At 33.6% G+C, this 13708-nt stretch overlaps 1 protein-coding gene across 5 annotated transcripts in view; it reads right to left on the bottom strand.

The window, feature by feature from the left end:
• CD3H18orf54 (chromosome D3 C18orf54 homolog) overlaps nt 1-13708 on the bottom strand; it is a 50279-nt gene that overhangs the window by 21876 nt on the left and 14695 nt on the right. For 4 of the 5 annotated variants that reach the window (XM_047826712.1, XM_047826715.1, XM_047826713.1 and 1 more), the window contains 2 exons: nt 13098-13229; nt 11737-11807 (listed from right to left, as the gene is read on the bottom strand). In XM_047826712.1, coding sequence (XP_047682668.1) covers nt 11737-11807; nt 13098-13229 — 203 coding nt within the window. Of the gene's footprint in view, nt 1-243; nt 2833-11736; nt 11808-13097; nt 13230-13708 lie in introns of those variants that run through there. The other variant, XM_047826716.1, reaches the window with a different exon arrangement.

The following is a 13708-nucleotide window of genomic DNA, read 5'->3' as shown; positions in this document are numbered from 1 at the left end:
CACACTCTTTCACATTTCAAGAAACTTCAATTGTTCACGAATCATCAATTTTATTGGCGTTTTGCTTCTTTTGTCTCTTTTCACAGTACTAGCATCATTTTGGCAAGTTTACTTCTTCATAGCACTTCCACCAAATAGGTTTTGAGACACACAGTACACGTTGGAAAAGGAAAGATAAAACAAAAATTCAAACCTATGAGTGATTCCATGTATTCAAAACATGGGGCAAGGGAGAATCTTGTCATGATTTACCTTCAAAAAACATTTTGGTATAACTATATATAAGTTAACAAGATGTTAGCTTAAACTTTAGATACAAAAAAAAAAAAAATCCACATTTATAAATTTCAACAAGAAATAACATAGAAAGACATATAATCCAAACAAACCCAAGACAGTGTTCCTCAATTTGGTCAGAAATCTCTAGGACACAGAAATGTGCTAACACAGAGAACAGTGAAAGTAAAGCTCCTACTGGTATTAAAGAAAATACAGTTGAGTTTTGAGTCTTCACATACTCATTGCACTTTTATCCCTTGATCTCAAAAAAATTTTGGAATTAGGTTCAATTTTTTTCATACTCAACTAAAAATCTGAAATGTCTTATTAAAATTCTTTTTCTACCTAACACTTTTAAATACACCTAAAAGAAAGGGGTTGATAAAAATTTATATTCACACTGCAACTTTTAAAACCTATAATTGTGCTCATTATCTTCTTTAAATTTCCAATTCAGCAGTCTTAATACTGTTGCCTTCCTCTCACTCCTGGAAAACTCAAAAAGTACTGAAACGTTTAACATGTAATTTAATCAATTCTGTAGCGAATTTCATGAACATTTATCATTTAGATTTTTCTTAGTTGACTCTCCTATACATTTTTTTTTTTAATTGGAATCACTTTAGTAAAGTTAATTTGTATTTTAGGTTAAAATGACTAAGCTTCCATATTTAACACAAAGGAAAAATACTCCTTTCGTAAGTATAATCAAGTAGAATCAACCGTTTCTTAAAATATTAGTTATAAAAATTTAGAAGGCTTATTTTACTTAGCATTGAAGCTATTTTCTTGCAAATGGCAGCACTAATCAAATCAGTGCGATTCAGTCATTATAGCAGAATCTCTTTGGAAATGCTTTATAGGCAAATACTAAATACTAGGTCTGATCAACATATATGCGATTAGAAGTTTATTACCTGATGATATATTCATCTCTTCTGCCTCCATTGGAATTTGTCTAACAGAAGATTTAGCTAAACTGGAACATAATCAACCCAAATTGGCTTCATGTTCACCTACTTAAAATCCGCATTTTTAACATCCATTGTACTTTCATCATCAAAGTAATGCCTTGTTTGAGTGTATGCAAACTATTTGTTTTAAAGCAGAAGATCATAATCAGAAAATAGAATGTTGATGTCAGAAATACCTCCACAGACTAAACAAAACAAACTTAATGGCAAGTGACTCTCAAACTGGGGAAAAACAACTGCATGGTGGTGACTCCTTGGTCAAAAAAAAAAAAAAAAAATGACAACGTTCCCTCTATAGTCTTTGATGTGTAAGTTCTATAGCAAAGGTCTATATTTAAATTTGGGGGAAAAAATTCTTCAACACAATGTACTTAGAAATTCCTATCTGACAGTAAAACTACCTAACAAAGATGCTACAATTTGGACATGTTAAAATGTACTATTTGTATAAACACACAGATATTCTTTCATTTCATCAGGCTTTTAAAATATGCTTTTATGACTTAATTCCTAGTGTTGTTGGTAAAGATGCTTTCTTGCTTATTAGAAGTTTACTTGGTAGAAAATGCAAAATTACAGAGCTCAATTCAGTTCCAGCTACAGACTTTAGACTACAGATTGCTTTAAAGAAAGTTCAGTTCTTACAAAATAGCTTCATAATACAGAGTTGTTTTTGGATTTTCCATATTCATTTTATTTGTCAAATTGCATGAAGTAATTGGTCACTGATCTCATAGCTTTTATTAGTTTAAGCTAACCCCAAAACTAAAGTCTGGGAAATAATCAGTATCAAAATATTAAATTCTCAAATATACACCCCTGAAATGCTTTGTAAGCTATCAAGACCAAGATAATCTTACACAGAATCAAAATCAAAATATCAATTAAATGAGGTTTTCTCTTGGATTTCACAACATAAAACAACGTTCCTTTAGCAGTATGTCACCCCGTTATTAAATTAATGTTATTTGCAAATACAACATATCTTAAATACTTAGGAAAATTAAAACTAACATACTCTATATGGATAAGATACACCATAACAACTTTGATATTCCTTTAAGCTACTTAAAAGTAGATGTTAATTTTATCAAAAAGTCTACTTAAGAGACTTTGGATAGAAACCAAGAAGAGTTTGTTAATAATCCAGAAACAGATGATAAAATGATGAGGATGTTCAAGAAGATTAAATCCATGTAAGCTTCAAGAACGGAAATCATCCACCTTTGAATATAGGACATATGCTGGCCTGAAAACCAAAATCAGACTGGAGGACACAGTGTGGGTCCTTCAAGTTCACATTCTAGCATTTTGGCATAAAATGAGAATAGGTCACAAAATCTATGCACACTTTCAAGTTTGGTTTTTAAAAAAAACATATAATATTTGAACCAATCACAGAATAATGTATGAGTTATAATTTCTTTGTCAGTTTAAGGAATAGGAAAAATATACATTTTTGTTCTGTGGTGACTATTTATTAGTTGGAATGTTTTATTTTCCTCTTCATGTTTTCGGTGACTGTTTCCCACTGGTATCATCAACCAGGTCTCTCAGGCGAGATAAATGGTGCAAAGCCCTTCATTGGAAAGTACAAAACACATTATAAACCAATATTAAAGACTGAGCAGACAATGCAGACAGCAACAAATGGTGATTACATTGTTTATTAACTTCAAAATTAGTATGAGAAATGATTTGTAAGTAAGTATCAAACATTTGGAATTTTTCTTTATAAAACCTTGAGATCTGAGTAACTGAAGGCTAAAATAATTCATTTAAATTCTATAAACATTTATTTTAAAAATATATATTTTATGACATTCAAGGAGGGTTTTTTTTGAAAGTTTGCCAAGAACTTTAATAATAGGTTTATTTGTATCACACTTAACAAGATACATTCTTCATGTAATTTTCACAATAACTGTGAAATTACACCCTTTCTTTTGGAATACAGTGTATATTATTTAAGAAAGGAAGTATATTCATTAAGATGTACATTTAAGATAGCTAAAATTTTAAAAATAGCACTGAAATATCAGTCACAGTTGAGGAAAACTCATTTTTATTGAGCATGGGGGGAAACAAATGACAATTACGTGGTATTATATCAACAATCTGTTTTCTCTAAAACAAAGCTAAAATTCTAGGTCAGGTCTCAGTGGACAAAATGTAATCATCCCTCAAACAAACTAAGAAAAAAGAAGCCCTTAACTTTCCTCTAAAAATATTCTTCCAGTCTGTCCTCCGTATTACTCATTCAGAACCTCAAGGACCACTCAGAAAACATAAGTTAATCAACAATATTTCAGACCTCTTATTAATAAGGGACCAAGAAAAGCAAGTAATGTAGCAATTATGATGTGCACTAACCTGTTTACTAACAGAAATTACTATTTCGAAGGTGAGCTGAAAGGTGGTGACTACAATGGCCTGTTCTACAGTCTCTAACACAGGTTCGGGTTTCGGTAAGTATGTATTACATAAAATACATCTTTCACTTTACCCAGGACAAGGGGATGGAAGAAACCAGTACTGTTACTTACTACTACATTATATCTATTTCCCTGTACTCTACTTCTTGGACACTTTTACTCAAATATATTAAGAATCTGGATTTTGCCACCGTTTTGCCAACTTCAGTTGATTTTTGAGATTTGTATCTTCATCAACTAAATGACAATAACTCACCCAAAGTTACTAAGCAATCAGAGGTAAAATTAACTAGACTCTATCATTTCTACATCCTATAGTAAAATCTCTTTACCTAAAGAATTATTTTCTTCCTAGAGACACATATTTATGAGACAGAAGATAATCTGTGAATATACTTTGGACTTAGATCTACCTTTTTTTCAGGCTTATTATTTAACACCTATGATTCAAAAGAAAGAGGAGCACCTGGCTGGCTCTGTCAGTGGAACCTATGACTCCTGATCTCGGGATTGTGAGTTCAAGCCCCACACTGGGTGTGGTGACTGCTAAAAGTAAAATAGGAAGGGAAGAAGGAAGGGAGGGAGGAGAATAGAAAGAGAGGAAGGGATGGAGGGAGGGAGGGACAAGTGGCTAGAATCTTATCTATTTACAACTCTGAGGGCCACAGATCCCTTGCATTTATGGAATCTACAAAATTTAATGTGGGAAAATATTCTCATCTTTATTTTCACTAAATGCTACCTGTAAATTAGCATTTCCTTCCATTATGAATGCAAACAACAGACCCAAATCTGTGACCTCATATGCCAGAGAAATCAGAGATCTTTTCTATTACATTATAGTCATTGCAGGTACCTCAAAATTTCTTTTATAGTCACGACTTCAAAATTACAATAGTTATATAATAGTTACAAAATTACATTAATTACTAAACACATGTACTACACATGTAACCTCAGTCCTTCTGTCTACAATCCAAAAGTTCATATGACATAACTGGCCAACTATTAGACAACTTTGAGCCTTGTTGTTCATCCAGCAAACAGTGAAGTCTCAGTGGTGACCCACTGGTGCTTTCCAATATTCCCTTTCTCCGTTTGCTGATCAACATGTGAACGTTAAGTAAAAGACCACATCATGGTTTAATGCTTTAAGTTACACAAAAGGCCATTTTACTAAATGAATTTTAACTTACCTGTATTTTAAATGTCTTATTTAAATGCAGTAAGAAGCATATGAAATTTAGAAATTAGCAATTAGAAATTATTTTAATATTTTCATACCTATAACTCAATATAACTGGTTTCCTTCCTGGTCCTATTTTATGTCTTTAAAAAACAATATTAGGGAGAAAGAAGAAGGATGGGAAGGGAAGGGAGGGGTGTGGTATGATGGGAATGAATGAAAAAGCTAAGCGGTAATGTGAACTCTTTAGTCCCCCTACCTCAGCTACACACAACAGCTTTCATTTCCTTTCATTCCTTTCATTTAACCTCTATCTGCCCTGCTTAGAACAAGACAATCAATCAATCAATCTACTTAGAGAAGAGGCCACCAAAGTGATTTGCTATTTCAAAGGTATGTGTAGGGAGAAGCATGGGGTAAAATTATATAAGGAAATTACTCGAGTTTCTTCTCTAAAAAAGTGAAAAAGCAAGCTAATGGGAAAAATATAAATTTAACAGTTGTGTTACAACACTGAATAGTCATTCACCTTAAAAACTGAAATTTAAGGGGCGCCTGGGTGGCGCAGTCGGTTAAGCGTCCGACTTCAGCCAGGTCACGATCTCGCGGTCCGTGAGTTCGAGCCCCGCGTCGGGCTCTGGGCTGATGGCTCAGAGCCTGGAGCCTGTTTCGGATTCTGTGTCTCCCTCTCTCTCTGCCCCTCCCCCGTTCATGCTCTGTCTCTCTCTGTCCCAAAAATAAATAAACGTTGAAAAAAAAAAAAAATTAAAAAAAAAAAACTGAAATTTAAAAGATGCATGTCTTATTATGAGAATGTATCGATCAATGAGCCCATAGAAACTTAATAACAGACTGATTTTATGAAAGCAATCAAACTGTATTTTAATTTACTCATTGATACCTTGCCTCTGGTTTTCTATTAGTACTGCTATACTGGCTGTTCTTTTTATTTTTTTTTTTTTTTTTAATTTTTTTTTTCAACGTTTATTTAGTTTTGGGACAGAGAGAGACAGAGCATGAACGGGGGAGGGGCAGAGAGAGAGGGAGACACAGATCGGAAACAGGCTCCAGGCTCTGAGCCATCAGCCCAGAGCCTGACGCGGGGCTCAAACTCACGGACCGCGAGATCGTGACCTGGCTGAAGTCGGACGCTTAACCGACTGTGCCACCCAGGCGCCCCAATATACTGGCTGTTCTTAAGTATTATGTTTACTGGCCTATATTCAGGCTCGCATCCAGCAACAACTAAACAAAATGCCTACCACTCCCTACATCTTAGCAGAGAACATTAGTATAAAGAAAAATGTTTGCTCTAGGATCATGTTTTACAAATCTGAGAGGTTAATTCTATCTATCTCTGGTATAGAATGAAGACCAGAAAACAGTGGGGAAAAGAGAAGTGAGAAACAGGACAACTTTCTAGCTATCATTAAATCTTCACAGAAAGGCCTTTAACTTGCTGAAAACCATAAAATCTTACACATTCATTTCCAAATTATATATAAAGCAATATACTCTAAAGCCAGTACAAATTATTTTTGGATGACTGATGATTTTGCAATCGTCTCCTACTGCTCACCTTTATAGTGTATGAGCAATACAATTATCGCTCATTCTTCACAGCCAGCCTAGACAGAGTAGCTGGTGGCTTACATGACATACAAGGTTCTAGAAAAGGCCCATGTTCAAAAACTACAATTTTTTCATTTGCTTAAAGATGGCAAATTTCTCTCTTCGAGGTTTCAGTTAATACGTTTTTATCAAGTTCCTAATATGTAAATGCATTAAGACAAAGCTAAGAATTATAAAGATACAAAACAATTACAATTTAGATTCCTATTCAAAGCAAAATCCCTCTGGAAAAAAATAACATCTTAGGCTACTCAGTCTTTTATACTTCTGGTCCAATGAATCTTCCTAGAGAGCAATTATTTCTAATGAAAGAACATAAGAAAACTGAGTGTCCAACAGAGTAAACAGAACCCATACTAAGAGCTTAGTGTTTCCTGAGCCTAATGAAAGACATTTTAAAACTGGTTAGCAGTCAAACTGTTAAAAACAAGAACTTTTATTTGAGGGATACAGAGAGACATAATAGGATTTTCATCCTAGGAAAGGTCATTAAAGCATCCAAGGTATAATCTGCAACTTTTGAAAAAGCTGAGTCTATTTATTTTAAAATATGAAAAGATGGCCATAAACCTAACCAGAAAAATCAGAATTTCAAATCGTCCTTAAAATAATCTACATACTAAAAATAAAGAAAACATGTACTAACATACTTTTAAAAGTTTAAACTTACTTCATATCAGTACTTTACTGATAATAATTTTGAAATGTAAAGTAAAAGCCAAATCAAGATTGCCCCAGCTAATCTAACAGAATCAACAGCTAACAGCCATCTGCAAACATGAATCTTACTCTGAAAATGGCATTTTATATCTAGTCAAGATTACTGATTGTCTAAGCCAGAAAAAAAAGTTACTACTACCAAAAAAAACTTTCAGCTAATGGTAAGTGCCCCTACAATCAGTATCAATTTTTGTGTTCATTTAATTACTTATGGCCCAGTGTTCATTTTCACCAACAAAAACATCTTCCAGGCTATGTACTTAGAAAACATATTTAAGTCTATGACACAAGTTCAATACAAATACTTTTAAGAAACATGGAAAGCTTGAAGTCATCTTCTTTTAAATTTTAAGGCAGAATGAGGTCTTTATACTAGATAATCAATTGAGGCCCTGCACCAGTCCAAATGGATAATGTACTGCTATCATTAATAAGAGGAGTGTTAACAACATAGGCTGTAGAATCAGACCATCTGATTTGAAACCCAGTGCTACCTCTTACTAGTTATATAACCTTGGGCAAGTTAATTACTTGAATTTTATTACCTGATCTGAATTATGAAAATAATAATACAACCTCATAGGGTTGTAAAGATCACACGAATTACTCAAAAGCACTAAGAACACTGACACTTGGTTAAGTGTTCAAAAAATGTTATTATCATTATTTACGGACTCCTACCAGATAGGAATACGATACCAAAATACTATGGCAAACTGTAAAGTAAGGCATTATTTCTACCCAGAAAATTATAAATCATAAAGTCACAGGGAAAAAAAATCATACATGCATATATTTTTAAACTATGGAAGTTAAAAAAAAAAAGTGTGTGTGCATACACGTACATACACATAAATATCATGGCAATTAGAGTCAAAAGTTTACATGTCTAGTGTTTCACTTTTCCACCACTTCCTTAGATAACAGAATTCTAAACACATTCTGAAGGACAAAAGGTAGACAAGATTTGTTTAGCCCCACTTCTAGCCAAGTGAAATGGAGTTACTAAAGTAAAAAATTTCAATCTTAGCATTTCCTAAAGCTCAGTATTCCATCTTCTGAGGGCACTTAACATTCACACAACCAAACCCATAAATAAATACCATTCCTCGTGGTAGTCCAGTTTCCTAGTAACTTTGTTAATGTGCTGTGCAAGATTGAAAAGTAGCGTATATGACATTAAATTGTGAATTAATGTGATATGTAACAGCATATCAACATTTGAAGATACCGGTACTTGATATACTATTAAGGGAAATTTGCCTCCAAATTTTAAGCTGGAAGGTCACTGGAATAACTTTGAGAAAAGAACCACAACTACATGGTTTTTTTAGGTTTTCGGTACGTACGTTAAGAATTATGTACAAATTGAATTGTCTGTACTGATCCTCGGAACAACAAATAAAAACTCAATTATGAAATAAATAAATAAATACCATTCCCTCTGCAAATACCATGACTATAGGAAAGATTTGTATTCATCTCCACATTTTTTGCTTAAGATAATGTAACTAAGAAAACAGATGGATTAACCCACTCAAGGCATTTAGACCTATCTTTATATCCAGGACATTATGCCCACTTTTGGTTTCTGTAGACAGATGTCAAATAATGACAGATTTATCATTATTATATGTATTCTAGAGGGAATACATAAAAACACATTTCATAAACAAGTTGTTCTTCCATGATATCCATAACAATACTACGTCAAATTGTTGCTGTTACACAAATGAAAAGAGAATCTCTCTAAGCCACTCATATCCATTATATTTAGGCATCTAAGGTTATCTCATTAGGTCTTAAAAACACATTAAAGGAAACAGCACAAGTTTAAGAGAAAAGTTGAGGATTAAACAGTATGTTCCATGAAGCTTAAAAATACCAAGTACAGGATGCAAAAATTCTCAACAAGATATGAGCCAACTGGATCCAACAATACATTAAAAGAATTATTCATCATGACCAAGCGGGATTTATAGCTGGGATGCAGAACTGGTTCAATATCTGCAAATCAATCAATGTGATACATCACATTAATAAAAGGAAGGACAAGAACCACACGATCCTCTCAATAGATGCAGAGGGAGCATTTGACAAAATTCAGCATCCTTTCTTGATAAAAATCCTCAAGAAAGTAGGGATAGAAAGATCATACCTCAAGATCATAAAAGCCATATTCAAAAGACTCATCGCTAATATCATCCTCAATGGAGAAAAACTCAGAGCTTTCCCCCTAAGGTCAGGAACACGACAGGGATGTCCACTCTCGCCACTGTTATTCAACCTAGTATTGGAAGTCCTTGCCTCAGCAATCAAGACAACACAAAGAAATAAAAGGCATCCAAATCGGCAAGGAGGAAGTCAAATTTTCACTCTTTGCAGACGACATGATATTCTGTACAGAAAACCCAAAAGATTCCACCAAAACACTGCTAGAACCAATGGATGAACTCAGCAAAATCAGAGGATATAAAATCAATGCACAGAAATCAGTTCCATTTCTATATACCAATAATGAAGCAGCAGAAAGAGAAATCAAGGACTCAATCCCATTTATATATAATTGCACCAAAAACCATAAAATACCTAGGAATAAACCTAACCAAAGAGATGAAAAATCTATACACTGAAAACTATAGAAAGCTTATGAAAGAAATTGAAGAAGATACACAGTAAAAGGAAAAATATTCCATACTCATGGATTGGGAGAACAAATATTGTTAAAATACTGATACTACCCAAAGCAATCTACATATTCAATGCAATCCCTATCAAAATAACACCGGCATTCTTCACAGAGCTAGAACAATCCTAAAATTTGTCTGGAACCAGAAAAGACCCCAAATAGACAAAGCAATCTTGAAAAAGAAAACCAAAGCTGGAGGCATCACAATTCTGGACTTCAAGATGTACTACAAAGCTGTAATCATCAAGACAGTATGGTACTGACCAAAAACAGAACTTAGATCGATGGAACAGAATAGAGAACCCAGAAATGTTCTGGGTACGGCCAACTAATCTTTGACAAACGTACGGCCAACTAATCTTTGACAAAGCAGGAAAGAATATCCGATGGAATAAAGACAGTCTCTTCAGCAAATGCTGTTGGGAAAACTGTACAGCAACATGCAAAAGACTGAACCTGAACCACTTACTTACATCATACAAAACTAAACTCAAAATGGATGGAAGACCCAAACATAAGACAGGAAGCCATCAAAATCCTCGAGAATGCAGACAAAAACCTCTTGGACCTTGGATGCAGTAACTTCAGACAAAAACCTCTTTGACCTTGGATGCAGTAACTTCTAACTCAACATGTCTCAGGAGGCAAGGGAAACAAAAGCAAAAATGTACTACTGGGACCTCATCAAGATAAAGAGCTTCTGCACGGCAAAGGAAACAATCAGCGAAACTAAAAGGCAACTGACAGAATGGGAGAAGATATTTGCAAATGACATATCAGATAAAGGGTTAGTATCCAAAATCTATAAAGAACTTATCAAACACCCAAAAAACAAATAATCCAGTGAAGAAATGAGCAAAAGACATGAATAGACATGGAAAAATGCTCAACATCACTCATCATCAGGGAAATACCAATTAAAACCACAATGAGATACCATATCACACCCGTCAGAATAGCTAAAAATTGACAACTCAGGCAACGACAGATGTTGGCGAGGATGCAAAGAAAGAGGAACCCTTTTGCACTGCTGGTGAGAATGCAAACTGGTGCAGCCACTCTGGAAAACAGTATGGAGGTTCCTCAAAAAATTTAAAATAGAGAACTATCTGACGACCCAGCAATTGCACTACTGGCTATTTATCCAAAGGATACAGGTGTGCTGTTTCAAAGGGGCACAGGCAACCCAATGTTTATAGTAGCACTACCGACAATAACCAAAGTATGGAAAGAGCCCAAATGTCCATCGACAGATGAATGGATAAAGATGTAGTATATATATACAATGAAGTATTACCCACCAATGAAAAAGAATGAAATCTTGCCATCTGCAACAACATGGATGGAACTAGAGTATATTATGCTAAGCAAAATTAGTCAGAGAAAGACAAATATCATATGACTTCACTCATATGTGGAATTTAAGATACAAAACAGATGAACATAAGGGAAGGGAAGCAAAAACAATATAAAAACAAGGAGGGGGACAAAACATAAGAGACAAATATAGAGAACTGAGAGCTGCTGGAGACGCTGTGGAAGGGGGGATGGGCTAAATGGGTGATGGGCATTAGGGAAGACAATTGTTAGGAGGAGCACTGTGTGTTATATATAGGGGATAAATCACTGGATTCTACTCCTGAGATCATCATTGTAATATATGTTAACTTGAATATAAATTAAAAATTAGTATTTTTAAAAATATCAAGTCTATCTATTCTTAGAACTACTTAATTTCTCCTGGAATCTTCTGATTTCAAAGAGATGACTAAAATGGATTTGTATCCATAACATCTTAAGAAATTAGTAGAGAATACTTACTTTTGAAGTGATTTAGTAATAGGAACCATACTTTCCTTCAACTGTAATTGAGAGAAATTGTCTTCTGAAACCTATTATTAAAAACACCAAATATAACAAAATATTGAAAATATTATGTAACTATAAACTTAAGTGCTACTTAGTATGTGAAAAATGAGAACATTAAAAAACAGTCTGCATTTCCAAGGAAATAATTCTAGCAAATAATTTTCAGTAAAGCATTATTTTCTTTATTCTAAAAATAAAACTACTACTTATTCATCTTTCAACTATGCTTCTAAATTATATGTCCAATAAAAATAAAACCTTGGCTTCAAATTAAGACTATAATGAACAAGGTTATGTCTCAATGATGTCTAAAACAGGAGGGGGAAAAAGGGATAGATTACACGCTATACGTTACTGTAATAATCATTAAAATGTATAGAAAAATTGAAATACAATTCAGGCTTGACAGTTTCCAAGAGCTGATCCATTCATTTGTAATTTAAACTGAATTTCATAAAGCTCCACTGAATAAGAATAACAAAGCAATGACAATAAAAATATTTATTAAGTATTTACCAGCTATTAAGTTTTTATCAGGAGCCAAGCACTATATAAGTACTTCACATAGTCTGTCTCAATTTATCTTTTCAACAACCACATTTCACAGAAGAAGAAACTAAAACTAAAACTAAAGAGGTTAAGAGATTTGTACAAATACTGCACTTGCTAGTTAAGTGGCAGAATTAGAATTTACAATCAGACTTGTGAGAATATAAACTTTATGTAAATACTGTACTATTGTGAAGAAAACTCAACCCCTATAGAATAGCAGTCCAAAGCACCAAGAGATTTCAAAATTCCTAGGAAATACATAAAAACACAATGGTTTTGAAATAAAATTTTACATTAACTATAAGAAAAGTCAAACACATGGTAACAATAAAATTTCAGCAGACATAGGTTATGTAGAGAAGTCCAAAGTTAAAAAGGATTTCCAGGCCTCCTCAAATATAAATACAAAAAGTTGGGTTATACCAATAATGTTGCAGTGCATTAAAAAACAATTCCTACAATCCTTCCATAACTATAATTGTAACACTGTCATATCTAAACAAGATGCTGTACTTATAACCATGAACAAAAGAGGATAATCTATTCAGGGGTACACAGCTACAGAAATGTAACAGTATTAAATTTGAGTTAATTTTTACAAAAAATAACAGTATTACAACTCTAGAACGTGAGTTATGTGGCATGTTTATTGACATAAAACTAGAGGTCAAACTGAAAAAGATCTGGGAAGGTATCGTATATCTCCACAGATCTTAATTCACATTCACAGATCTCAATTCATAAATCAAGTTTGTGCTTACTTGCTTAATTTCTTCTTTCAGATCTACAGTTTTATTCTGATTAAAACTTTCTTGTACTGCTTGAAGATTAAATAACATTTGTTTCAGGGCTTCAACAGGTCCATGATGTTTCCCTCCAGAAAGGGTACAGCTCTGACATAAAACAGATGAATGATTAACCAAGCAAATTCATGGAGGAAAAAGTTTTATTTTGTATTTTCCCCACAATATAAAATGCAAAAATTCAAATCAATAATGTGTTTTGAAAAGTCATTATTGTAACTCAACACCTCCTCTTACCCAATTGCGAGATAAGTTATTTAGAGACAACCATGAAGTTAGTCCCTGCTCTTTTCAAATGAACAGTACATGTTCACATTTGCAATGCTTTCATTTATACATTTAAAATCACAGATTTTTAGAAATGGAAGGTCCTCAGAGCTCAGGTAGGCCAACATGCTCTTTCTCGGGTATGTAAATAAAGCTAGTTATTAGCTGAACAAGAACCAGAATTTCAAATACAGCATTCTCTAAACACTTTTAAATGTTTTCACACAGAGAATACTAGTTTTTCACTTACTCATTGGTCACACATTCCTTGCTATGTAAAAAAACACCCACACCTCAATTAT

The sequence above is a fragment of the Prionailurus viverrinus genome, chromosome D3 (genome assembly GCF_022837055.1).
Source record: "Prionailurus viverrinus isolate Anna chromosome D3, UM_Priviv_1.0, whole genome shotgun sequence".
Taxonomy (NCBI): domain Eukaryota; kingdom Metazoa; phylum Chordata; class Mammalia; order Carnivora; family Felidae; genus Prionailurus; species Prionailurus viverrinus.
Note: the sequence above shows the minus strand (reverse complement) of the source record. Positions and strands in the feature narration are given on the sequence as shown.